This window comes from Odocoileus virginianus, chromosome 26 (genome assembly GCF_023699985.2).
Source record: "Odocoileus virginianus isolate 20LAN1187 ecotype Illinois chromosome 26, Ovbor_1.2, whole genome shotgun sequence".
In the NCBI taxonomy this organism is placed as follows: Eukaryota; Metazoa; Chordata; class Mammalia; order Artiodactyla; family Cervidae; genus Odocoileus; species Odocoileus virginianus.
In genome coordinates, this window is record NC_069699.1 from 2,944,989 (window position 1) to 2,972,940 (window position 27,952).

A 27,952-nucleotide genomic window follows, 5' to 3' on the forward strand; every position below is an offset into this window, starting at 1 on the left:
AACATAATTTGGCCCTTATCTCTGACTTACGATGAACGATTCTTTATGTGACTAAAGCAAGCCGATTAGAATTGTGGCGTTTCCAAACTGACACAGTCAGCTGTGTGTCAGAACCTCAAGGGGAAATATTCTAGGACAAGAGTCTAAGTCTCAAGTTCAAGAAGAGTACTGAAGTCTCGCGCCTGCTAAGGATTATAATGTTGTGAAAGTGCCACTTTTTGGTTGGAAAAAACACTTTAGGACTTATCTTAACTCTGAAATTATTCTATAGTTTATCTCTAAGTGATTTAAGAACATCTTAGTTCTTCTTGAAGTATTTACTGATGAAAAGTGAAAGTTGCTTACTCAGTCGTGTCCAACTCTTTATTACCCTGTGGACTGTAGCCCGCCAGGCTCCTCTGTCCATGAGACTGTCCAGGTAAGAATATTGGAATGGGTTGCCATTCCCTTCTCCAGGGGATCTTCCCAACCCAAGATTGAACCTGGTTCTCCTGCATTGCAGGCTGATTCTTTCTTTACCATCTAAGCCACCAGGGAAGCCCATTTACTGATAGTTTGGTACAATAAATACCTGAAATAAAGGCCAGTATGTTATTTATAAGGAGAAAATGAAGATGCTTTTGTTAAATTCAGGCAGCACGAACAAAAAGTGATGTGTCTGTGAATTACAATTAAGTAGGCGTCTGTTTACAAGCCGCAGATTAGAAAATAACAAATTTGTTTTGATTGATTCTAGGTCAAAAGTCCAAATGCTTTTGAGAACAAACCTAGCTCTGTATATCAATCATTTAAAAACATATGGTTCAATTTCTGTTTTCCTTCTCTAGTGAGGAGGAGCCCATAGGAATGCTGAGTAACAGTCTGATCCTTTACCAGCCACAGTCAGGGAGCTAGATTTGAATAATATTGTGAGAAACTGATTATTCTGAGCCAAGGCATTTTAGGACATGTGTGCTTGTGGGCAATTACTTTAGGTACTGAGATCCTGTCATCCACATGAACCTGTCTGTCCTATTTTTATTTCTTCAAAATTTTTACTTATAGAGGAAAAAGTCACATAGAAATATCAAGTTTACAGAAAAAATGACATTCAGATTCATAATCATTTTACTACTCAGCTCAGTTCAGTTCAGTCGCTCAGTCATGTCCGACTCACTGGATGTTTAAATGAGCTATTTTAGCATGAGCTTCTGCCTTTATTATCACCTTTAAAATAAAGCATTGGAATTAGATAATCTCAAAAATCCCATCCAACCCCAACTTTTCAATTTCTTTTTAAAAAGATCGCTCCATTCTCTGTGTGTGTTAGTCGCTCGATCGTGTCTGACTCTTTGCAGTCCCATGGACTGTAGCCCGCCAGGTTCTTTTCCATCCATGGGATTCTCCAGGCAAGATTACTGCAGTGGGTTGCTATTCCCTTCTCCAGGGGATCTTCCCAACCCAGATATCAAACCTGGGTCTCCGGCATTGCAGGCAGATTCTTTACTGTCTGAGCCGCCAGGAAACCCTAAGTTAGTCAATTAAGGCAGAAGAGGAGAGAGGAAAATAAGAGAAGGCAGTAAGGCCTGGCTCTGCGCTTCACAGGCCATGTGACACTTTATGTATGGACAGAAGCTTTCTAAAACGTCTATTACTTCTCGCATTGCTGACGGTTATGATAAATCAAAGGGCACATTCTAGATGTAGGCCCTTCCTAACACCTGATGAAACACTTGATATTTCTGCGTTTTAAAAAACTTTTGCTGCGTTGCATTTGTCCAGCATTGAACAGAATTCTGTGTCTTCTGTCTTGTGTTAAAAGCACAGATAGAGAAACCAAAGTAGGTCAAAAGATGAGGAGAAAATATGGGAGACAGTAACTTTGATTTTTATAGCATTACATTGATTTGAATATGTCCTTTAAAGATATCTGGTTAGGAAGCCCGTGTGGACCGGCATTATTCCCCTGGTGGAAGGTTGTATTGACGTGATCAAGAATTCTCTATATAAATCATGGGTAAATGATAGAAGCTAAAAGTCTTACTCAGTATCAAGAGAAATATTTATATTCTTTTATATTTAGAGAAGCACAGGATGACACGGATGGATGTAAAAATCATATGGGGTTCGGTGTAGACTTTTCAGTAAGAAGCATGTGTGATAATGCAGTTTACTGCACTTATTTTTGTAAGTTTCCCTCGTTATGAGACATGTTTTCAGATGGACATTGTGTGTGCTTGTAGGGTGCTGTGATTACGCCAGCGATGGATCATCCGATGTCAATGCAGCCAGCAAACATGATGGGCCCCCTGACACAGCAGATGAACCACCTTTCGTTGGGTACCACAGGAACGGTGAGTTGCAGAGTTTGTTTCCTTGGATTTCATCAGTAAGAGGCAATGCTTTCTGTTCTTATCGGCAACATCATCAGAGTGGATTCTGCACCCCTGACGAACCCGCCTTTTAGGTCCCAGTATGAATATACCGCACTCTGCGTGCACAGTTCTGGGGCACGTGTACTCACATTGATAAGGCTGAAGGTTCTACTTTGCTGCGTTTAAATTTGACTTACAGAAAGTTCTAATGATGCCATGCCCCAGGTATGTCTGCTTTAGACCTCGTAACTGAATACACTGGAGCCTAGTTTTCCCTTCTTAGGTGTTTATGATTTCAGCTCACAGCAGCCCCAGGTTATTCCCAAGAGGGGAGCCAACTTTGATTATAGCTAATACACGGGGTTTTTTATTTGCTTTCAATGTTTGTAGCAACAAAATGTAATTGAGAACCTCACATAACTGATTTATTTTCATCTTTCTTTCAAATATGTCTACATAGGTGATGTTGAAAAAAAAAGGAAAGGAATCTAATGTACCTGATGTATTTATAGGTCAGGAAGTTTTTGATTAGCCATTATTTTTTCTTAGGAAACAAAATATATCAAGAAATGTCCATTGCAGCCTTACTTTTGTATCAACAAGGTATTTGAAATCATTGGCAAAACTTTGTTTTTTAAAAAGTCTTTTTGAAGACAGTTCCCCAAGTGGTCAAGAGGGCACAGGTCCAATACAACATGGAATATTGCAATTTCGTTCATTATAGAAACAATAAAAACTGTAAAACCAATCTCCCCTATAACAGTTTTTATTTTTCATAAATGTTAATGCAGATAATTTTGTTATTTTTAAAGAGGACGAAAAACAAGACATATCTTCCGAGCGAGACAGCTTCAATACTGTGAGACAGTCTCCTGGTCTCAATGTCCCTCTTCATACAGTTGAAATGTTGAGCACAGGGCGCTATAAGCTGTAAGCCATAAGCCTCTGTGACTTTGTATATCTCATGGTCACCACTCCTGTGATTCCCCTCAGTCACACTGACATCATCTCCAAACACCCATGTACACTAGGTACATTCACTTTATATTGGAGATTTACCTTAAAGCAATGGCTTGTTTACTGCACAGAGATGTTGACTCTCAGGCTTTTGAGGATATAAGAAGCTTCTGACATGTCCACTGAGGCCTCAATAATCTGCTCTAAGTAGGAGGAATGTCAATATACCTAACAGAAAGAGTCCCATAGTTTCAATAAAGAAATTTAATTTTTTGACATAAAGTACCCACCTGGAAGGCCTCCATTGCTGAACCTATAAAAAGCAGTCATTGATACCTCGTGTGTCCGAAGGCTTAGACTCAATCAGATGATTCTTTAGGTTTCTGAACCAGACTTTTAAAAGTCATGTCTATGACTATGTTTCATTCTGCAACATGGTTCAGCTAATTTTCATTAGGAATGAAGAATTTAAAGATACTATTTCTGTAGCTTTTAGCAATGTGTGATTTTTTTTTTTTTTGGAGTCACTTTGCTCATTAACAAAGCAGATCCCAGGACAGTATTGGAAGGCCTGAAGTTTCTCATGCCCTATTGTTGATTTCCATTTCCCCTCCTAAATGTTCACAAATTATGAATAAATGATCTAATACACTTTTACTGCAATCGAATGACAAATCTGATAAGTGAGGAGGATTATAATGCAAAGCATAAAAAGAAAACACTTTTTAAATTCTACTCATTGGAATCAGAAGCAAAGCCTGCTGACTTCTTGAAATGCAAATTTGGAAACTAGAAAAAAAATGTTAATTGAGAACATGACTGAATCCTTTGAGCAACTGAAAAATAAGCTCAATTATAGAGCATGAATTCACAATTACAATAGTTATTGATTCTCTAATGTATATTATGGCTAGTATTTGAGCATTTTCAACAAGAATACAATTTTGCCCAGCTGGTAATAGCCAACTTATTCAATAATTGATATATACTCTTTCCTCTTAGAAAGCAAACGTTTAAGCATGTGGCTTATATTTAACATCAAATTTCTTCTAGCTTTTTAAAAAATTATTTTTCTCCTTCACATTTGTACTAATGCTTAAATACATAATAAGCTTTGTATAAATTATTGTTTAAGTTTAAAGTTTCATAAGGTTTGGAAAAGGCAGAGTACAAACAGTATTAATTTGTATATTTATTCCACAAAATGTCACTGACAATGCTGAGTGTCCAGCATGAAGTTATACTTGTTTCTTAAGCTGTCACTCTTTACTCTGATATCATAGATTCATTTTATCTAAATTTTTGATTGGCATTTGAAGTAGCTCTTATGCAATTAAGGTTGATTCTCTTTAATCAAGTTTCACCACCTTATCACGTATTTTCAATACACCTCATCCACTGCTGGGAAGGTGGCCTGATGTCATGGAAAGAATAGTTGGTATTGAGATTAAAGTTGAGTTTAAAACCTACCTCTGCTGCTTATTAGCTGTGCATGTTCAGACAGATTACCTAACCTCTCTGAACTTCTACTTTCTCTTTTGCAAAGTGGAAGAATGATACTTATATGCCAGAGGTGTGTGTGTCAGTGGGATGAGATATGTAAACATACACAATACAATGTGTCGCTACCCAGCAGATGCTTCTCAAAGGAGCCACACCCCCACCCTCTCCCTCCAGTGGCTCCTAACTTGTCCAGGTCACCAGAGGATGTCGGACACTGTCAAGTCCACAGCTCAACTCCCTGGCTGCTCTGTTTCATTTGATGTAACTTACTTTTTTCCCAGTTTCCGCTTCCATAGCTTCTAACATACTCTTTCAGGCTGTAAACCCAAAAGGTACAGAGACCAGCCAAGCCACATTAATGAATAAAGCTGATTAAGCCCAAGCCCCAAATCCTGGCAATATATCATCAAATTTGGTCTGTATTTACCTATGTCACACATAGCCGTGTAATATAAATACCCACAATACTGGAAATATATTTTAAATTAGAGATAGTTTTGAATGAAGTCATCGTAAGAGCTCTGCCTGCATGTTGGATGAGTAGGTAGCAAGACGCTGCCTCTGGCAGCCGGCAACACAGTTCCTCTTCCAAAGAGGGCAGCCAGACCCAATCCAGATGCTATAACCACATGGGCATACAGGCCCCAAGTGGCCCACCCTCTAGTTCTTGGAACTAGATAAGCTAACTGTCTCGATTTTAACGGGAAATCTCCCTATATTTGAATATTGGACCCAGCTGGTCCTGAGAGCTCTCAGTTGTAAGTCCTGCTCAAGGTTTTCTTGGTTCTCCTCTGACCTCTCTGGCCACTGCTTCCTCTTTTCTCTCCTAGGCTGATGGGTAAGTTTTTAAACTAGCTCCTCATTCATACGTGATTTCCTTAAGCAAACTCCTCCACCTGGACGGTTTTGAACTCTGCCTTCTATGCCAAAGACTCTGCTATCTGAGTCCCCAGGGCTAACCTCATCTCAGAATTCTGGTTTCATTTCCCAGCACTTGCTAAATATTTCCATGTGACCCTCCCTTCCAACATCTCAAAGTCAGCACAACCCAAAGGAGCCTCCCGAGCTTCCTCCCCACTGAGCCTTTCTTGTATAGGGCCCCGCTCCTACTCCCCCTCAAGCTGGTCCCGTGGCCACTCACCCTGGAAGTCCAGCATCATACCCAGGACCCAGCATAGACCATTTTCTCCTTAATCCCCTCCACAGACAGTTACTTTTCAGGTCCCGCAGACATCTGTCAGTTGCATTCTCACCTCCACATCCTAGAGGCTCCGCCCTGGACCTCGCTCGATGAAGTATAATAGTCCCCTAACTCTTTTTCCTGTTTCCCATCTCAACTTACTCCATTCCCTGCTGTGTTGCCCCAGCCAGGCAACCTGAAAGTCTTCAACCATGTCTCTCTCCTACTGTTATTTTCCAGAGGCTTTCAGACATCTGAGGTCACTGCAATTCTGCAAAACAAGGTGTGAACAGGGCCATGTCAAGATTAAGGCAGGAACCTCAACTCCAGACATAGTGTCCAGGGGCAGAGCAGAGAGTCCAGAGGATAACCTAAGGAGGCAGCGTTCACTGCTGATAGGACCTGGAGCTACCGTAGAACTCTCCATTTTCAGGAGGGGGGCCTGACGCTCTGTCCCACTTTCTTTCCTAAGATCCCTGGGTAACAGAAGTATACTGAGTCAAAGACTTTTTCTTTTCCATCAAATTAAATATATTTGGTCCCCCAGAACCCCACATTGTAAAATGGATGCCATGTAGTTTAATTAACCATTTTTCTACCATTTGCCACCTCAAATGTTTATCATTCAATCCCCTACCTCTTTTCTAAGCTGGACAGAATCTGCAGGCCTTAGAAGAAAGATGAATTTTATGCAAGCAGTGTAACTGTTTTATTCCAGGGCTCTGCTGACCTTGAAGAATTTTCTAGCTTTTTCTGCCTTTGTTTATTTTTTGTCACAGGATTCCCTCAAGAACCGAAGCCCTGTTACCCATAATTTCTTATCAGTCTATTGTAAGCTTTAGCAGCAACCACTGGGGGTTTTTACTGTTATGAGAACCTCCAGATTGCATGACAATCTTGTTTTACAAGTTTCTTATCTCCTTTTCATTTGTTCAGTTGGTGGTCACCAGTGGCTTCCAATGTCACCAGAATCTGTTGAAAGAAATAAAAAGGTTTTGTTCTGCAGGCTCCTTATCTGCAGTTCTGTTTGTGTCTGCAAACCACTGGTGACTTGTGACATCATTGGATTCTGGTGGCATAATCCTAGCGGCACACAAAGATAATCTTGTAATTGTTCTTGACTTGTTCAGCACAGTTCTCTCACAGTTTTCAGTGGCATCATCCTTCCCATTATGCTTTTAAATTCTTTCAATTATCATCCAGGAATATAAGCATTGAGGCAGAATGGTAAAAACCAATACATGATGTTAAATGGACTCATGATTAGGAAAGAGTATCATAAATTTGTAAGTGATCATGAGTACATCTCCTGAGATGATTTTTCAGGAAAAGTATCAATCAGTTAAAAATGGTTATACAAGAAAGAAAGTATAGAGGAAAGGGAATAGCTTTTAAAAATTTGTTTAGTCTTATTAAGACAAGTGAGGTTTTGAAGTTAGTCTTACAGTGTAAACAATAGACAAGTAGGCATTCAGTGAAAGTCTAGTTTTAGGAAAGTTTATTTACAAATAGTAAGGCAAGCTTTCACTGTTTAAAAAAAATGGATTCTGAATTCCAATAAATTAGCTAAAAATACAAAGTTCCCAGTATTTAAAATGCCAAAGAATGTGATCAGATAGTTGAAAAATAACTGAACAGTAAATTAACCCAATACACACAGACACACACACACACAAGGAACTCATTAAATAAAGTTATTAAAATAATGCACATCGCTGACAAAGGTGTCGGGAGATACATAGTCTCAGTCATGGTACTCTGATGGTTGGAATCCAAATTTATAAATGTGTGAACTGGAGACCAGGGTGGGCCCACAAGACTCACCATAAACACTTTCTTCCCCAACCCAGTGGCTATAGTCTTGAGCACCTATTCTATGAAAATATTCTAGTATAACAAAAACCATATCTTTAAAATATTCAGCCCATTGTTTATTGTAATCTTTAGTAAGAAAGGATGATTAAATAAATCATAGCCCATCCATAAACCAGAATGCAATGCAGCATGAAATTATAAGCATATAAAATAATTAGGGGAAGGATTATTTCTCATGTTCAATCAAAAGAGCAGGATGTAAATTTGCACGTGTGGAGTATAATATCAACTATGAAAAAATACTTGTGAAATAAGGCTGTAACAAATACAAACAAGTGGGATTGGTTTCTGAGTGGTGGGCTTACGGAGAGTTTCTATTTCAATCATGATCCTTTTCTACATTCTCCAAGTATTCAACAATGAGCATGACTTTTTTATCCATTTTGAAATGTTATAAATATGTTCTTGAAAAATGATTAGTGTCATAGTAGTCTTGTTTGTAGTAATAATATGCAGTTAGTTTTTTTTTTAAGATACTTAGAATTTTACTACCGCTATTAATAAAATATTTGGAGACCCTTTGAAAATGATGTTTATAGATTCTAGATTTAGGGATTATAATCAAGTCACTAGGTTAACATAAGTGTTGTGAGAAACAGAATAACTTGTATTGAAGGTTTACTTGCATTTGGATCTTTGATCAATGCTTGCCTGGCTCGCCTCGCATTGTTCAACTTCTCTTTTCTCACACACCATTCACTCATGAGAGAGTGATCAACATTGTCATTTTGTGTCAGGGAGATGAAATGGAGAAATTTGTGATGGTCCAAATTAAGTGACAAGTAGGTGGAAAAATAAAGTTTGAATGGAATTCATTTTCTAAATGGAATAATGATCATATGAATGGAATAAGGGTCTCGCAAGCACATCTATTTAATCATGTTTGGGCAGTATATTTTGCAATACCCGGTCCCTTTTACACAGCTTACCCCTCCAAGGGGAGCTGGAACTAAATGAGAAATGTCCATTTTTAGAAGTGGGGGCCTTGAGCCATAAGCTATGTCCCACTTTGCTATATGAGATCTCTGACTAAAGAAATGGTATGAAGGCAAAGCCTCTTTTTTTATAGTGTTATATTTGGTCCTGCATCATCTCAAGTTTTGAAATGGGTATCTAGTTGTTTAATTAACCCTGATCTACTATTGGCACCTCTAATGTTATGATACTTTGGAAAAAGACAGTGGCCATTTGTTGAATAGATTCATTTCTATTTGTCTCTGTCTTGATGGTTCTAGCACATGAGGCTCCTCGGTCTCGATCGACCATCCCTGGGAACAGAGCCGGAGAGAAATGGTCAATAACAAAATTTTAGCTTCAAAACATGTCAGCCTCCAGAGATTTGGGGAATGTGCCAATTTTTCACTTATTTCTTTTAAAATTATAGTTATTTCTTTTGTTCTCCATGACTGGGGTTTCATACTGTGCTCCCAGCCCCTTCCTGATGAGCAGCCTTGGTGTCAGCCAGAGAGGGTACCAATCTCACATTGATGACCCAAGGGAGGGACCAAAATTACGAAAGAGGAAGATGACAATATCTGGGTCAGACAATGCTGTCCTTGCAGGTCACATGGGGCCTAATGACATGTCCAGAGTGGTGGTTGTTGGGGGATCACTGTGTCAGCTGTCAACTAGGAGGGCGTAGCACCCTAGGGCTTCAAGGCAGGCGCCTTAGGTACCGCGTGACATACAGCGAGCACTTCCAAGTTGTAGAGCTAAGATTCTATTTTATTTTCTTTTGGACTTCATTGCATTCTTTCTCATGCTCTTTTCATTCAAAGATTCAGTCCCAAGACAGGATTATGATACTCCACCAGCTGTTGTGTCAGGTAGGAAAATTCTAATTCCTTTAAGACTTGATTGGATGGGAGAGAGGGAGCTTGCCTGGTTTTCTCCAAAACTCTTTAAAGCAGTGATTCTCAAACACGGATGCTAAGTAGGCACTTGAATTTCAGTTCTGGGGTGGGCGATTCGCATATGCGGTTCAAAAAATAATACTTAATATTCCAATCCAGTTTGTGTATGCAAAATAAATATGTTGCTTTTGAAACAAAAAGTAAAGGCTCAAAGACATTTGGTCTTGGAGTCTGTGTATCAGTGATTCTCGGTGTTGGGATATTCACTAGACTTTCTGGGAAGCAGGAGAAGGATATTTAAGTTAATCAAAAGAGGGCTCAGGTGAATAAAAATAATTTGAGAAGCACTGCTTTAGAGACTGGAATTCTTCTGAAATCAGAAAATCATCCCATTTTGCTTGTTCTGCACCCAGCATAGTATCTGACATATAGTAGGTGCTCAATATAATTGTTGAATGAATCAAAACTTCAAATTTGTTCCAAAAATGGTATTTGGGATATTAAAGAAAAGCTGCCAATGTTCTATGTTACTCCAAAGTGGCCAAGGTTGATTTGAGAATGCATTAGCAGTGTCTTGAGCATATTTAATCAGCGATATTAAAGTTGCTCCATAAAATCCAGTAGTGCAGTTCATAATAGAGCATATGGATGTGAAGACATGAGTTTGAATTTTGAATTGCATGGATCTTATGCTTTCATCTTAATTTTGAAGTTTGGTTTCTTGCAGAGAGGAAAATGGGCACAATTTTTCATTTTTGTTGATTTTAACTAAGTAAAATACTGGCAGCAAGAAGGGCTTTGAACTCTCTAATCCTTTGATGTGTCAGATGTTGAGGACATAAAATCTAAACCAAGAAAGGGCAGTGAAGAGACAGCACAAGAGATGAAGGCCAGAAATAGAATGGGGGAACCCAGGGGGCAACAGTCTGGCAACAGAGTGACGGTTTCCAAGCAGAGAACCTCATGTTCTTGGCCACCTGGCATGCTGGACCGGGTGTCTGCAGGATAATCCTCTTCTCGTGTCTTGTGGATTTGTTTGATTATGCTTATAGCTGAATACTCCTCTTAGTTCAGTGGAGAAGCAATGACTTAGCTTTCAGCTGTGAAGTTACTTTGGCCCTCCTGGAAACCTCTATAAGTTATCGTTAATGAAAATATCCTGTTACATCTTCACACACTGGTTTTATTTAGGATTAGGGGACCCCTGAGAAGATGCTTTCTCTAACATGTTCAGCCTGTGCTTTACATGTTTACTGTGCTTAACACGTGATGTCTTTGTTTAACAAGAGGCATCTGCTCTCAGTAATTTGCCAATATTGATAATAATGAAAGACACAAAATGGAACTTTCCTTCAACTAGAATTTCTGATTTCCCTTTCAATAACACAATGGAAAAGCAATGAAAACATCAAAAGCACTTACCAGAGATGGGCCATGGGTCAGGCTCTACACAAATCAATTATGGAAAGACAGCAGGTGGCATCTCTAGACTCAGAGTTCCCACCTGGTTCACAGTCAGGCACCACCAAGAGAGCCCACCAAGAGCAGAGAAGCGACTTGATGAAAGCAGTGCTCTGAGCAAGCTCATCTGCGGTTTGGTGTGTGCTTGAGGAATAAGACACATGTTACGTAGAACAGTCAGAAAGCTCAGATATGATATCACTAGACTAAGACAAGTGCTAAGATCTCGGTGGAATACAAGGGGACTAAAACAGAAGTGACAGGAAAAAGAACATTTTGGGAGATTTTTGCAGTTGTTTTCCCCTGAGGAGATTGAGTTGGTGGTTCGACATCTTATAAATTTACACAGACTTCTTTGGCCTCTTTAATCTATCTCTAAATGAAAACAGACTTGCCTTCCTAAAATGTTTGTGACTTGTCTGGTGGGAACCACTCAAGTGACATTTGAAAAATGACATATCCTTTGCCAAACCCTTAACCATTTCAGGAAAGTGAAACAGGCATAAGGTGCTGTGATATCCTCTTGAAATGAATCCCAGTATGCTTGTGTTGGACAACTTGAATAGTGATTGATTCTTGGCCATTGCAGGAGTCAACTAAAGCATCATGATGTATTGGAGCTTGAGATATCTCTCTGGTAACCTACAGAAACAAAACTCAACTTAATTTTGTTCATTCAATATATCAAACATTTTTTGACCACCCTCTGAATGCTGAAATGAAGATTGGAAACTCTCAGGAATAAAGTGAATTCTGAGCTTGATTTGGAAGGATGAATATGAGTTTACCAGTTGGACAAGCGTGGGAAACATACATGAAATGTACAGGAAATGAAACTGTATGGGGTAATTAGATGACTGAAAGTGATTTGGTATTTTGGAGGAAAAAATGTCATGATGGCAGATGCTGAAGGGTGATCTCAGGGTAATCAGGGTAAATCTGATTTTCAGCAAGGACTCTTTTGTCTTTGAACCACATGCCACCTTTTTCTTGTATTTATCGAAAAGTATGTATGACCGTATGACAGTCTATGTATTGGGTGCTAGGACTACAACTTCCTTCTAAAAGTCTAAGGTCCAAAAAAAAAAAAAGTCTAAGGTCCAATTAGGAAGTTAGGTTCAAGTGAGTGATTACAACACAGTGTCATAAGTATTTCCATAGGGACAAATATATTATGTTTAAGTTTGTAAAATCTTCAATAAGATAACCTAGGTTCAGAATCAACTTGGAGCACTCACTAGTCATTGAAACTTGGGAAAATTATTTAAGTTCTCTGTGGCTTGGATTACTTATCTGAGGAAGTATTAATTACCTCGTAAGGGTGTTGTAAGCATTAGATGAGGTAAAATATGTAGTTGACTTAGGGATTCTGGCATTAAATAAGTGCTCAAGCGGGCTTCCCTGGTGGGTCAGATGGTAAAGAATCTGCCTGCAATGCAGGAGACCTGGGTTCTATCCCTGGATCAGGATGATCCCCTGGAGAAGGGAATGGCTACCCACTCCAGTATTCTTGCCTGGAGAATTCCATGGACAGAGGAGCCTGGCAGGCTACAGTCCATGGGGTCACAAAGAGTCAGACATGACTGAGTGACTAACACAAGTATTATTAGCAACAACTATGCTGATCATTCTTGTTATAAGATGCTATGTGGATACAAAGAGAAAACTGACCCACAGTTGAAGTCATAAATAGTGGGAGGAACCTCTGAATGGAGACATGGGACACATGGGAATTAGTCTAGTGAACAATAGTGGAGTGGGAAGGAGTTTCAGGTCAACAGGGTGGTGTATAAAAAGCTCATGGGTGGCAGGACTTGGTGAATTCAGGGAACTTCAGATGCCTCAATAGGACAGGGATGCTTAAAGAGAAACTGAAGTAGAGAAAATGTTTCCTGAGAAATAAGCTGGAGCAGCATCATTAGCTACAGTAGCTTGGCTCCATCCTGGTGGCAATAGATGTAAACTGAAGTTTAAGTTGGAGAATAATGGGATCCCTCTGGATATAGGGTGAAGAATGCACTGGAGAGAGACAGAGCTGGAAAATGGGGACCAGAGCTCAAGGACCCAAGCACAAAACCAAGCTGATATGTGCTCAAGATGTGGGAATAAGGATGGAGTGTTGACACATTTGACAAATTTGACAGAGGTAGAATACACAGGACTTGATAACTGGTTGGATGTCAGAGTAGGAGGAGAAGAAGGAATTAAAGGAGGCTCTTAAGTTCCTAGCAACTCAGAGGCTTGAAGGATCACTTGCTGAGCTCTGAACCAGAGGAAAGAGAATCAAGTTTGGCAGGAAAGAGGCTGAGTGCAGCATCATTGAGTCTGAGATGTCAGTGAGGCACCTAAATGAAGATAATGGATCGCTATTTGGATGTGGGTATCTGGAGCTCCTAGGTAGAAATGGGTTTTGGAGTAATCATCATGGAAGTAAGCCATGACACCCAGAGAATGTGCTTAGAGTGGAGAGAAGTACGCAGATCATCGAAAATAAGGAATGGGCAGAAAAGGGAACCTAAAATAAAGATTGGAAAAGACAACCATAAACATAAGGAAAACCAAGAATATGAGCTTTCTGAAGAAGCCACAGCAAGAGAGGATTTCAAGAGAAGCCTGTCTAGGGAAATAAGTTTAGAAAAGAAGCTGCTGGATTTTGTGAGACTGAGGTTGCTAGCCAGTCTGGTAGGGCAGTTTGAAGGGGAAGGGCAGAGACAGTGACTGTCCCATAAGGATGTGAGCGGGACAAGCGCCGGACTCCTCTGTCTGACTCACTTCTCTATGGTCCTTCCTAGGGTTCTGTTTTCTTTCTGTGAAGTTTTGAGTGACACCTTCTGAGAGTTGAGTGTGAAATAGCATGGTAAAGAACTTAAGGATGACAGAGATTTGGAAACTGTAGAGTAAGAAAGCCCAAAGGCCAGCTGGCAATACAAGGAAAGCTTGAGGATCCAGGAGTGGGGCTCCACTGGAAGTTATAGCCTACAGATTTTTGTAATAGCAGTCTGGGATGGTGTGTGATTCTCCTCTGCAGAGCTCACTTGCCAGGAAGGCAGACAGGTGGATTAATCCAGGGCTAAGGTTTGACCAAATGAAGGGGGAAAAAAGGGCAGCGTGTGCTGATGTTACTGGCGAGAGAGTGACAGAGTGATAAACTAGTTTCTAGGTTGAATAGAAAGAGCAGAAAAGGCAGTAAGAGGTGGTAGAGGAGATGGCAAGGAAGACAGAGACTAGAGGTCCCAACAAGGTGTACAGAGTGGTCAGAAATACAATACTTGGGCTTAAGACTTTGGATAATGAACTATTCTCAGCAAAGTCCAGGTCATGGAGTACAAGGTGGACTTAAGGTGAAGCTGGTTGGACGTTAAGGAAATTGATATACATAAGCATAAGAAGCTGGTATTTAAGTGGAGTATTTCTGTGTGTCTAGGTTTTGTTTTGCTTTTTGACACTAATAAGATGTAGGTTAATCACTGAAGACTTGACCTCTCTCAATTTTTAAGAGTCAAGTGTGTATTTTTTGGGGGGTAGGGGGGGTAAGCATTTGGAGTATACATCTAATTAAAGGCAGGAAACTAAACCAGATTAGTATTTTTCAGAGTGTGATTTGTGTATCATCATGATACGTGAAGTGATTTTAGGAGGATATGGATCTTTTATTTCAGCAACTGTAAAGTTACTTTAATGTAGATTTGAATAAGTTTATCAAACACATGGTTGAAGATCTCTTTGTTTAGGAAGAGTCTAAGGTGAATAGTTAAACAGTTAACACATTAACAACAATAACAAAAAAAAAACCAAACTAACAATAATTGAGGAAGAATAGAGCTAAAGCCGGAGTGGTGATGTCCAGAGAACATGCCTGATGTCTGAGAGATGGGAGTCTCTGATTTCTTTGCTTTCTCCTTGCCCAAGCCTATGCTACACTTTATCCTGCTTGTTTCAAGGACAGAGAACAAGAAGGTTGGACCTACATTTTCATGCAAACTCATGAGTCTCTTCTGTTTTCAATGTTTCTTTTCCATACAATTATAACTCTCTAAAAGATCCTCCTATTTAAAAATAAAGAGTAAAGCCTCATTTTTTTTCTGTCCATGGTTGGATTTTATGAGAAACCTATGAGAACTACAGATAATTTGTTGTCAAATGTTTATTTCAGTTGCTTTGAACTTAATTTCCTAGAAAGGCATCGTGATGTAATCAAACAAAAGATTACTATGAACAGTGAAAAGCTCTGTAGTGTCCCAACTCTTTGTGATCCCGTGGACTGTAGCCCACCAGGCTCCTCTGTCCATGGAATTCTCCAGGCAAGAATACTGGAGTGGGTTGCCATTTCCTTCTCCAGGGGATCTTCCTGACCCAGGATTGAACCAGTATCTCCTTCATTGCAAGTAGATTCTTTACCATTTGAGCCACCAGGGGAGCCTAGACTATGAACAGAGAATGACCCAAAGTGGAACCCAAATTCATTCTCCTTTTCTGAAAACCTTAGAATTCAGAATTGGAGTTTGTGTTTGGAAAAAAAATTAAAAAGGAGCAAGTAACGCACTGACAGTGACCCATGGAACTTGTGAACATTGATTCCCTGCTGTATGCTTTCTACACACTGGCTAAAACAGGTCGGAAAGAGTCAGCGTCATCATCTGGCCAACTTCAGGGTAAGAATGAAGTCTTCACCATGGACTTGCTCAGATTCAGACCAAATTCCCGAGCAATGTATTATGCAGCTTTCCCTACATTGTTCTGCTAGTCAGTAACATCTGTTTGCTTTGGAAAGCCTCCCTAATTTGGAATCAGTGATGCCCTACCAGCCCAGCTTTGTACTGTTTCTTGAGTGGGAATTAGTTCATAAAACTCTTCCATAACTTGGCAGGGGTGGGGGGATGTTTAAGCTGATTCAAAGAACAAAGCCATTTTTTTCAAACAGGAGATGTTTAAACTATTTCAAACCATTTTTCAAACTCTAAACATGTGTCTTCATGGATACCAGGAGCTAATTACAAATGATTCCCCTCTCTTAATTAAAAATTAGGTCCATTAGTACCTCCCATTAACAGCAATTAGCCATTAAATTGCATTTACTGTAAAAGGCCTGACACAGTTATAAGAGCTCCCACAAGCCATGCATGAGAATCAGTTTCATTTCTTTGCTCAGATTCCATACATCTACTCTGATTACCAAACCACATTTGTTTAAGTGTACTGATTGATTTCTTTTCAATAAGTTCAATAAGGACACTTTGTTCTACTGATCTCTTCATTCATTCAACTAATGTTTACTGGACTCCCATAGAGCTGTAAGGAGCCAAAGCTAGACAGCATAAGATAGAGATACAGCCCTACAAAGAACAGGGGTTCTAACCCCTGTTAGAACAAAGGGCAGAGTTACAAAGAACTGTCACTAAACGCAGCGTGAGACAGCCGCCCTAAGAGCCGTCCGCAGAGCGGGACTTTGAAACGACGTTGGTACAAGACTGACACCCAGGCCTGTGCGTGTTGTTCCTGCGATCCCGCTGGTGCATTTATTTTGTTCCCTACACAACAAAAAATGAATTTTAAAAGACTTTTCCTGGGGGACCACGGTTTTTAGTGCTCTATTCAAGAAACCGATAACTAACAGGAGCTTGTGCAAATGGTCTTTTCTGATATGTTACCCTCACTGTCGTTTGGTTCAGCTTTTTTTTTGGGGGGTGGCAGGGGGCATGGGATAGGAGGATATGAAATCCTGTGCCTGACCTAATCTGTTAAAATGTCCTTCTATGCCATTTATTCCTTGATAAATGCGGTAGTGGATGTTTCTTTGTGTGTGTGTTTATTTTATTTACTCACGTTTGGCTGTGCTGGATCTTCGTTGCTGCACGGGCTTTTCTCTAGCTACAGCGATCAGGGTCTTTGCCTCTTCGTCGTGATGTGAGCTTCTCATTGCTGTGGCTTCTCCGTTGCAGAGCTCGGGCTCTAGGGGCGCAAGGGCGTCCGCGGTTGCGGTTCCCGGGCTCGAGAGCACAGGCTCAGTAGCTGTGGCAGGGAGGCTTAGTTCTCTGCAGCGTGTGGGATCTTCTCAAATCAGGGATGGAACCATGTCTCCTGCATTGGCAGATGGATTCTTTACTACTGAGCTCCCAGGGAAGCCCTAAGTCTTATCTTCTAATCCAGCAAGTTTTTATTTGTTTGTTTTGTTTTATTTTTCTGTAACAGTCCAGAAGTAAATATTTTAGGCTTTGCCAGGCGTTGGCTATATGTCACAGTCACTCGCCTGCAGGATGAAAGCAGCCACAGACCATGTATAAACATATAAGCATGGCTGCATCCCAATCAAACCTTCTTTATGGGCAGCACTGGATATGCAGACATAGAGAACAGACTTATGGACAAGAGCGGGAGAGAAGAAGGAGAGGGTGAGACGAAAGGAGAGAGTAGCATGGAAGCATATACGCTAACATATGTAAAATAGATGGCCCATGGAAATTTGCTCTATGGCTCAGGAAACTCAAACTGGGGCTCTGGAATAACCTAGAGGGGAGATTCGAGAGGAAGGGGACATACGCACCTCTATGGTCAATTCATGTTAATGTATGACAGATTAAACCAATATTGTAAAGCCATCATCAATCAATTAAAAATAAATTTAAAAAGATAAAAAACCTTATAAAACAAGGAACTGGGATTGGCCTGTGGGCTACAGTTTGCCCACCTCTGCTCTGATCAATGTATTTTCCAAAGTCTTTCAAATTTAGTACTGTTTTTGACATTCCACATAATAAGAACATGAAACTCTTTTTCTTCAAAATTATGGTTTGTGTGTGTTTTTAATTTCATGAAAGGCAGGTGAAATGTCAGAAGGACAGAGGTGGAGATGAGGACTGAGAGAGATATTTCTTGGAGTTTTACTTTGTACAACACGCTTGACCGTAGTTCCGAAGTAGGAAAACACTTTAAGTATATATTTTTGTTTTTTACATGCTCATCCCATCTTCACTTTCTGGGGTGTGTTTGTATGAACCAGCTCTGTCCTTCCACCTGGGCTGGTACTGTAGTCGCTGCTGTGGTTGGTTTGTGTCCACTGAAGTTATCCTGATCTCTCAGAACTAGGGATTCTGTTTGCCCTGGTGCCGGCATCACTGAGCATTGTGTTCTGCTTGGCACTCCAGCGGTGAAGGGCAGCTTTCCTGGTTTTGGCTAAAAAACAAGCACTGCGTAGGGCAGGCCTGGGAGGGCTGGAGCCGTGTCTGCCCTTGGGTGGCGAGGTCAGAGCGAGTGCACGTGGAGATGCGGCACACACGTCCGATGGAAGGGCGGCGAGCGGAGTGCATCTGCGGCAGAACCCGCCGTGATGGGCTTCGGATGCCGCGGTCACAGCCGATTATGTCCTGAGGACTTTCGGCGCCAGCAAGAGGCAGTGCCTACAGAACTGCGACAGAGAGAGACAGCATTTCCAAGACAACTGCAAATTTTAAAGGAAGCTAATTGTATGTTCAGGACTCGGCCCGTCTGGCACTGACGGCATATTGCTCCCTTTTTAATCAACTCCACAAAGTGGGCACTTGAGGTTCCTGTCAGAGAATCCAACCGTGAACTGACTTAGGATGCAGCCCTTGCCAGAGGCTTGAGACACCTGATGCGGGAGAGGGACCGCCCTGCAGACATGCTAGCATGTCTCCAGACTCTGTGTTAAATTAGTTTATCAGGGAGCAAAATACCTGAGCCATGTAATTGCACATCCCTGTAGAAATGCTTTCTCAGAGTGAATTTTAACATTTTTAACTTCTTTCTTAGACGGGTGATATATGACACACACATTTAAGCAACATCACTAGCTTTTTCAAGATGCCACAGTGAAGGTAACTGACCATTATTTTGCCCAGTGTTCTTTATAAAGAAACAATGAATCACTACTTGAGTTCAGTGCCTGGGCAAGTATCTCGCTTCATATGATACACTTCTTCTGAACTGGCAATGTAAAATGCACGCCTTAGTCTATTTCTCTTTGGCCCTGGTTGTCAGGATGGTGGGAATCTGGTACATTTCATTGCAAATTAGTCCTGGTACCATGTTTTCTCTCTTGCTCTCAACTGTTCATTGAATTGCTGGTGTTTTTAATTGGGCGTTTTAATACAGTCCTTAATTTCATAAACCCCTTTATAAGTCCAACTTAGAAGCACAAAACCTCTAACTCCTATGGTAAAAAATAAGTAAAACAAATGCTAATAGGCTCAGGGAAGTTTGAGTGCTGGAAAGTCTCAGTGGAAAGATAAAATGAAAGGTGATTTTTATGATGTATTGGTCTGATTGAAAAATTTGCCAGCAGGCACTGTTTTTGTTCATTCACATACATGCAGCTCTGAACAAGTATGGTAGGATAACTGGAAATGACTTTGAGAGTCAAGAGGATATACGTGATTCCTAGTCCAACTATTTAATAATTACTTAACAATGACCTCCACTTAAATTTTCTGAAGCTAACTTTTCCTGTCTTTAAGTATAGATAATAATGCATTGTCATCTACCTGTATCTTAATAGAGGAATTCATTGAGATGATACATCCAAAGTACCCAGTAAGTGCCTGACTCATCCTAGGTATTAAATTATGGAGGATTCTTTTCCTCTTCCCTTTCCCACACTCAGGGAAGTGTGTTAGGACTTTGAAGTATCATTAAGCTGACATTTACATGATAAATAGACTGAGTCAGAGTTGTATTTTTAAGCACTCTCTCTGTTTCTGGCTGCGCTGGGTCTTTGTTGCCCCAGGCGGGTGTTCTCTACTTGCGATCAGGGGCTGCAGTTCCCCGAGGGGCACGGGCTTCCCACCGTGGTGGCTCTTGTTCTGGGACATGGCCCTAGAGTGCAGGCTTCAGAGTCTGCGATGCCCGGGCTTAGCTGCCCCATGGCACTGGGAGTCTTTCCGAACCAGGGATTGAACAGGGGTCCTCTACGTTGGCTGGTGGGTTCTTAACTGCTGGACCACCAGGGAAGTCCCCAGAGTAGTATTTTAAAATAGCGTTTCCAAACCCAGCATCTAAAAATAGAAGAAATACTAAAGGAGCTAAATACATATCTTCTCTATAATATTGTAAGTGGAATTAATATAATAAAAATTATAAAATATTTTAACAACATGGAAAATAATATTCTTAATGTAAAGTGAAAACAGTGATATGTTGAACAATCAATAGGATTTTGACTCGAAAAGTATATATTCACTAGATGAATACAAGCTAGAATAAAATGCATAAAATGATTATGTGTTTTTAATTTCTTTTTTTGTTTGTTTTTTGGTAAACTTTTGGACATGTTGCTTTGCAACTTATATAATTTACTAGAATTTTGGCAGCACAGTCTTTGAATATGCACAATTTGAGGGAGATATTTCTATACCAGGGAAACATGAGTGTATTACTATGAAGATGAGGGTAATGGTGATCGTGAAGATTATATTGCTGATTAGTGGGGGCAGTGGTGACCTCTAGAAACGTCTCCACTTCCAACGATTATATCTTAAACCCTGTGGCATTTAAGGCAGAATTAAATGACACATCTTTCTATAGAAATGACATAGACTTGTTGAGTGATCCTGTGGTCTAAAGTCACTGTTAATTTTTTATGAATTTATTATCTGCCTATCAGATGGTGCATCTCCACAGCAAGGTGACTCCTGCCTTTAACACTTTTCACACTGAAATCACATTTCAAGTTATATGTATTCTGTTCCCTTCATACAGCACTTGAGACAGCCTAAGATCTTCCCAGTTTATTTAATGTGAGACTTCCTGTCTCTTGTGATATCATACATTTGAAATTGGGATCATATTAAATTATAAAATATAAATATGATTTTTATAATCACATAAAATTATATATGTGTATACATGAAATATTTTTATATTGGAAATAATTCATTTCCCCAAGTTGTAGATCACAAAATATTTATTCCTACCAAAATTATATCACTTCAAAGTCCATTTGCCACCCAATATATTACTGCTGCTTCTTTCTTTTTTACCACATTTTGCTAATGTGGACTACATCACAAACAGTATTTGTTTCTTATCAGGTGAGTCTTTTTGCCCCACTTGTCTGAACTGTGTACTCTGGTGTAATCACTGCAATTTAGATTTGATAAAATATTGATTGAAAAGCCATCAGCTACTTGACCTGGATACTGCATATCAAAACTAGAATTACTTTACATCAGGTTTCCCTAAAAATGGAAAACAAAAAGTCGAAAAGATGTTAAAAGAATGGGGCCCCTTAATTTACATGCAAAGAGCATATTTCAGTTGGCAGCAAAACCATGCTGGACTCAGAGTAATAGACTGCAGGTCTCTGAGACATAAATGTAATTACTCTATGCGCCTGCTCTGAGTCCAGCTATCTGCCCAGGAAAATCGAATTTGGAAAAGCAAAGAACTCCAGATTCAGAGAATGGGAACTGCATTCATAACTGAGCAGCTACTTTAGCAAATCAAGTATGCAGAGTTAGTTAAAAAAACAAAACAGTGACTGAGATTTTTGAGATGCTCATTTTGGAAAGGTAAAACCTACTAGCAAAAATAAGACCAAAAAGCAACCATAGTTCAGCAAAGTAAGATTTATTAACTTGCAGAAATGAGGGAGAAGTTACATCTAAGGGCGAACATCTAAGAAGAGGAAATTTGAAGGGGCTTACGGTTGGATTTGAGCTTATGCAGTGTGACTTTGGTAGACGTTTAAATGATGGTTTTTTCTGCATCAATGCTATCAGGAAGTCAAAAGAGTGGATATCTTGTGAAGCGTTGTCTAGTGGGTGAGTTGAACAAAGAAGAGCGAGAGTTGTCGTTGGTGAAGATGCAGCACTCGCTCACCTTGGAGGTTTCATTGATTTTAGGTGTGCAGAATGTCCTTCCCTGTGTCTTTTATCCTCCCTCATCATGGTGTGTTCTTGTCTGATGATTGTCAATAATCTTAAAATAGTTTAATTGGGAATACTGTGCCCTTATTAATAGCTACCAGCTCATTAAAGATAATTTGGAAAATTTCCATAAATTATTTCCTTATCTAAAGGGCAATTGTCATGTTGCCTGACAAAAATATAACTGAACATCAAGTGGCCTTGATAAAATATAAACACAAATATGGGATAGGTTGAATGTGTCTTATTAATCACATACACTGAGTGTATAGGAAGGTACTGTGGATGCAAAAGTGAATATACATACAGATAGAACATGCTGTGTTCAGGGAAATCAGCTGAGCACATCAGGTGGGTTGATTTGATGTAAAATATCGTCACAGTCACTCTGGGAGGAAGGGTCTGTGTCCTCTACAAACTGACTCTTTACAAGCCCAGCCTGACCTGCCTTGTGAGAAACCTGTATGCAGGTCAGGAAGCAACAGTCAGAACTGGACATGGAACAACAGACTGGTTCCAAATAGGAAAAGGAGTACGTCAAGGCTGTATATTGTCACTCTGCTTATTTAACTTATATGCAGAGTACATCATGAGAAACACTGGGCTGGAGGAAGCACAAGCTGGAATCAAGATTGCCGGGAGAAATATCAATAACCTCAGATATGCAGATGACACCACCCTTATGGCAGAAAGCAAAGAACTAAACAGTCCCTTGATGAAAGTGAAAGAGGAGAGTGAAAAAGTTGGCTTAAAGCTCAACATTCAGAAAACAAAGATCATGGCATCCAGTCCCATCACTTCATGGCAAATAGATGGAGAAACAGTGGAAACAGTGACTGACTTTATTTTTTTGGGTTACAAAATCACTGCATATGGTGACTGCAGCCATGAAATTAAAAGACACTTACTCCTTGGAAGAAAAGTTATGACCTAGACAGCATAGTAAAAAGCAGAAATGTTACTTTGCCAATAAAGGTCCGTCTAGTCAAAGCTGTGGTTTTTCCAGTAGTCATGTATGTGAGGGTTGGACTATAAAGCTGAGTGCCGAAGAATTGATGCTTTTGAACTGTGGTGTTGGAGAAGACTCTTGAGAGTCCCTTGGACAACAAGGAGATCCAACCAGTCCATCCTAAAGGAAATCAGTCCTGAATATTCATTGGAAGGACTGCTGTTGAAGCTGAAACTCCAATCCTTTGGCCACCTGATGCAAAGAGCTGACTCCTTTGAAAAGACTCTGATGCTGGGAAAGATTGAAGGCAGGAGGAGAAGGGGACGGCAGAGGATGAGATTGTTGGATGGCATCACTGACTCGATGGACATGGGTTTGAGTAAACTCTGGGAGTTGGTGATGGCCGGGGAGGCCTGGTGTGCCGCAGTCCATGGGGTCACAAAGAGTCAGACACGTGAGCGACTGAACTGAACTGTAGACCCTTACATTTATGCTCCTTTGGCTGTTTAAAACCTTTTGATCTCAAATTTCAAACACAAGTCCTGCATTTTATGCTCAGAGAATGGTGACCTCCTCCTTTATGAGAAGATGGAGATGATTTTTTGTTTGCTTTTGGCCACATTATGGGATCTTAGTTCCCCGACCAGGGATGGAAGCTCCACCCTCTGCATCCTTGCATTGGAAGTGCAGAGTCTTCATGACTGAACCACCCAGGAAATCCCTAAAGATCTTAACTGATCTGATCTCCCACAAAGGCGTTCTCTTGACTTTTTAAGTGTCTGTTTCTTTATTCCTCTTCTCTTCCTATATTCCTGTATTTTGTCAGTTCATGATCGTCTCTTTGTCAATGTTAACCTTCCTTGTGTGTTCTTGATTTTATCTATGTTAACCCTTTTATTTTTCCTTTTGGTTTTACAGCATTGATTATTCTCTAAGCCCCATGCATCTTCTTCATTGTGTATTTATCCATTGGTGACTTTACTTGGCTTCAAAAAAGGTGTAGATCTGTTTCTATCTTGTTTTCCTGTTTCTCAGGATGCTGGTCCCAGAGCACTTGGCTTTTCTCTGTTTTCTTCCTCAATGCAGTCATCTACTCCCTCAGCTCAAACTGTCATAGAGATGACCTCCGAATCTAGATTGCTCATCCTACCTCTGTTTGAGTTCCAAGCCTAAAAATCCACCTGCTAGTGTCCCTTCTCTTGGATGGCCCCACGGAAGTTCAAAGTTCATATTCACAATTTAACGCTCATAAACGTTCCTCCCAATCCAGTTTCTTTTGCAGACTTCCCCTAGGATTGGAGCAAACCTCTACAAATGGTATTTCTCTAAGCCAAAATTTTGCAAGGAAACTGTAGCTGTGAATTTAGTGTTGTTACAGGCTTTGACAATGGCTTGGAGTAGGGATTTTCTTTCTGGGTGAGAGCCATGTGATTTAATATTCCACTGAGCTTGGAGTAGAAAGGATAGAAAATTTCTTATACATTGACAAGTGATTTTTATTCCAGGCAACTGTGCTCAAAACGTCAGAGACATTTTGGCTTGGTCTACCCACAGGCAAGCTTCCTTTTTCTTGTAAATTCTACATATAGAATATACTTCAACTTTGGCCTATGCATGCCATTCTATTAACCCCATCCAGGTTGCAACCTTGTTACCTTTAAATTATATTGTTTCAGCGTCTTCCTAATGTCGACACCTGGTCCTTCTCTTTCTTATTCATCCTTCTCACAAATACCTGAATCAGTTTTGAGATTAACATTTTAAATTTTTTATTGGCAAGGATATGGTCTTTTTAATTATTTTTTGTTGAAGAATAATTGCTTTACAGAATTTTGCTATTTTCTGTCAAACCTCAACATGAATCAGCCATAGGTATACATATGGTCTTAATAAAACAACTGGGGGCTACCTTGGTTGGTAACTATCCTTCCATGTGATTATTGCCAGAAAGAGGGGAGAGAATAGATCTTGGAATCTGAAGTCATCTTTTTTAACAAGCCTCAAACGTGCTTGCGGGTGTATACCAGAACTACTTCACCACCCAAAGCTGCAGATCACTCTACAAAGACACTGTGGACCCACAGAGTTACGATGCTGTGTGTTTACAGAACTAAAATTTTTCTGAGAAGAATATGATCTCCAAATAGAGGGGGTTTATTTCATGTGGAGTAAGTAGGTTCTCTTACATTCTGTTTAGCTTCTTTAATTTGACACTGTCCATACAATGCCAAGTGTGGCTGATAGATAAAACAGAGGGCTCCCTATGTACCCAGCAGCAGAGAAAGCTGCATTCCAAGTCCTTGTCAAGACGCATAACAGTTCCAAAGTCACTGCTATCCGTACCTTTCAGAACCTTGGCTAAGAGAAAATAAAGTTTGGGGAGGACAATTTGGATAATGTGCGCTATATCCATTCTCCTTGGGTCATGTAAACTATATCCCTGGATCTATCTGCGAAAGCTGTCTCACTTGCATGACTGACCCCCTAAACACCAGCTTTTCCTTAAGTATTTGCAGGCCCAATGCTGTTCACTTGTGTTTGAAGGGGTCCACCACAATAGCCCTTGGAAACTTTCACGTTTACTTTAACGCTGCTCTTCATGAGGTTACGCACTATCTGCTCCTTTCAGACTAATGGGAGAAATGTCTCTCTTGCCTCCACATTGGGAATAATTTTTCTACACATCTGGTTTATTTTCTTACCTAATGGACAGAGAGAATCATGTAATCCATTGCTAAATAGTTCTGAAAATTTTTAATGGCATTTGTTTTATTAGTCTCGCTGTATTTTCTTTCTCTTAGTCTCATTTTCTCACATAGCATTTTATATACATTTGGAAACTGCCAAATCTACAATCCTAGGGATTGTAGATTGTAAGATGTGCCACACTCAGATTCTGGAAAGGGAAACTCGTAATATATTATTTTCTCAGTCAAGAAGCTCAACTCAACTGCACACGTTAAGAGGGACTCTCAGCCTGTGTTTGAGGCTGCATAATCCTCAAGCTGCTTTAACCAACTGTTATTCCTACTGCCAACCTCCATGACTCTGTTCTTTGACTGGTCATAATTATCTGTAGGATATGTTTGGCCGTGAGTATCTTCTTTCTTGCCTTTGCTCTTGCTGACTTTCAGCCTGGAATTTCTTCACTTGTCACATGTGCAGTTTCTGTTGGTCAGATCTTACCTGTCTGAAACGCTCTCTCTATTCCACAAATCCATTTCTGATTTGCATAGCCAGATGTGATCTCATTTTATTTGGAAAACTTCCAAAGTCCTCCGTAGGTGCCTGTTGTATAGATACCTGCACATTCTGCACTACTCTCTCCCCTATTTTTAGATCATAGGTCCATAGAGATCTGCTATGCTCCTCCTATTATTCCTTGTGGCGTGGCACTGAAGCTCAATTTTTTTTCCATTTATTTTTATTAGTTGGAGGCTAATTACTTTATGATATTGTAGTGGTTTTTGCCATACATTGACATGAATCAGCCATGGTGAAGCTCAAATTTTTAAGGAAAATAAAGCAGTGTTTTTTAAATCAAAATTCAGTTGATTTGTTCTGTTAATTTCTACTGTACAGCAAAGTGATTCAGTTACATTCTTTTTTATATTCTTTTCCATTGTGCTTTATCACAGGATCTTGAATACATTGGTAGTTCCCTCTGCTATACAGTAGGACCTTGCTGTTTACCTGTTCTCTGTGTAATAGTTTGTATCAGCAATCCCAAACTCCCAGCCCTTCCCCCCTCCACATGCCCTCCACCTTGCCAACCACAAATCTGTTTTCTATAAGTCTAAAGAAAGTAAAGTGAAGTTGCTCAATCATGTCTGACTCTTTGCAACCCCATGGACTGTAACCCACCAGGCTCCTCTGTCCGTGGGATTTTCCAGGCCAGAATACTGGAGTGGGTTGCCATTTCCTTCTCCAGGAGTTCTTCCCAACCCAGAGATTGAACCTGGGTCTCCCGCATTGTAGGCAGACGCTTTACCATCTGAGACACCAGGGAAGTCCAGTAAGTCTAAAGTGGTCTTTAAATAAAGACTCACCCCCAATTAAAGAAGTCAGCATTGACTTTAACTCCAAATCAGTGTGGAAGACAAAATGGGGAGACAGGACTGAGTGAGTCAGATGACTGCATTTTCTCTAAGTGCAGACATGTTCCCCCAGGAAGTTACTCCATCATCCCTTGGCAGGATTAGCCCTCCTTCCATCTGATGGGTCTCGCTGATTCAAGCCGTCACCCACCCTCATCCATTCTCTCCACAGCCACAGGGCCATGTTTCTACCACACACAGGACCTGCCTTCGGTCCTTCCGCAGCCTTCTAGGCATCACCCTCGGTCCTTAGCCTGTGTCCGCAGCCCTTCCTCACCCTGCGTCCGCTGCTCCAGACTCGGCTTCTACTCCTCCTGTGCTCCCGGGACGGGCCGAGCGCCCAAGGGCCTCGTATAAGTGACAGTGTGACAGCTATGAGCTGCTCCTCTAGCTGGAATGAGCTGGAATGCCGTCTCCTCCGGGCTTCAGCTTGAGGCTTTCTCAGCAGGGATCTGTAGTTTGTTTTGCAGGGCTTGTTTCAGTGTTTCCTTCTCCTTGGACCTGTCCTTCCTCCTTCCATCTTGTCCTAGAGTTACCAAAGTTTCTCATTCCAGTAGGTCCCTGGGAATGTCTTCATCATAAAATTTAATGCACAGTGTTCATTCTATGTTTAATTACCTTTCCTTCCCTCTAGAGTTTATACAGTCCTTTAGAGCGGGAACTACTTCTGTTTACTTAATTTCTCTATGACCCAGTAGCATTGGAGTAGGTATTTAATAAGTGTTTGTTGATTGACTAGAAAATGCCTACACATAAGAATGCTGTTTGGGTAGAAACACTTCAGCGTCCTAACCTTAACTTCAGAAGATTAAAATAGCTAGATATTTCCCAACAAGTTTGGAA

General features: G+C 40.4%; 1 protein-coding gene across 14 annotated transcripts in view; it reads left to right on the forward strand.

Moving 5' to 3' along the window:
• The window catches only part of RBMS3 (RNA binding motif single stranded interacting protein 3), a 1,589,121-nt gene that overhangs the window by 1,512,191 nt on the left and 48,978 nt on the right, over positions 1-27,952 (forward strand). For 11 of the 14 annotated variants that reach the window (XM_070455283.1, XM_070455285.1, XM_070455288.1 and 8 more), the window contains 2 exons: positions 2,223-2,333; positions 9,648-9,695. In XM_070455283.1, the coding sequence (XP_070311384.1) occupies positions 2,223-2,333; positions 9,648-9,695 (159 nt within the window). The remainder of the gene's footprint in view (positions 1-2,222; positions 2,334-9,647; positions 9,696-27,952) is intronic. The other 3 variants (XM_070455287.1, XM_070455289.1, XM_070455295.1) reach the window with 1 other exon arrangement.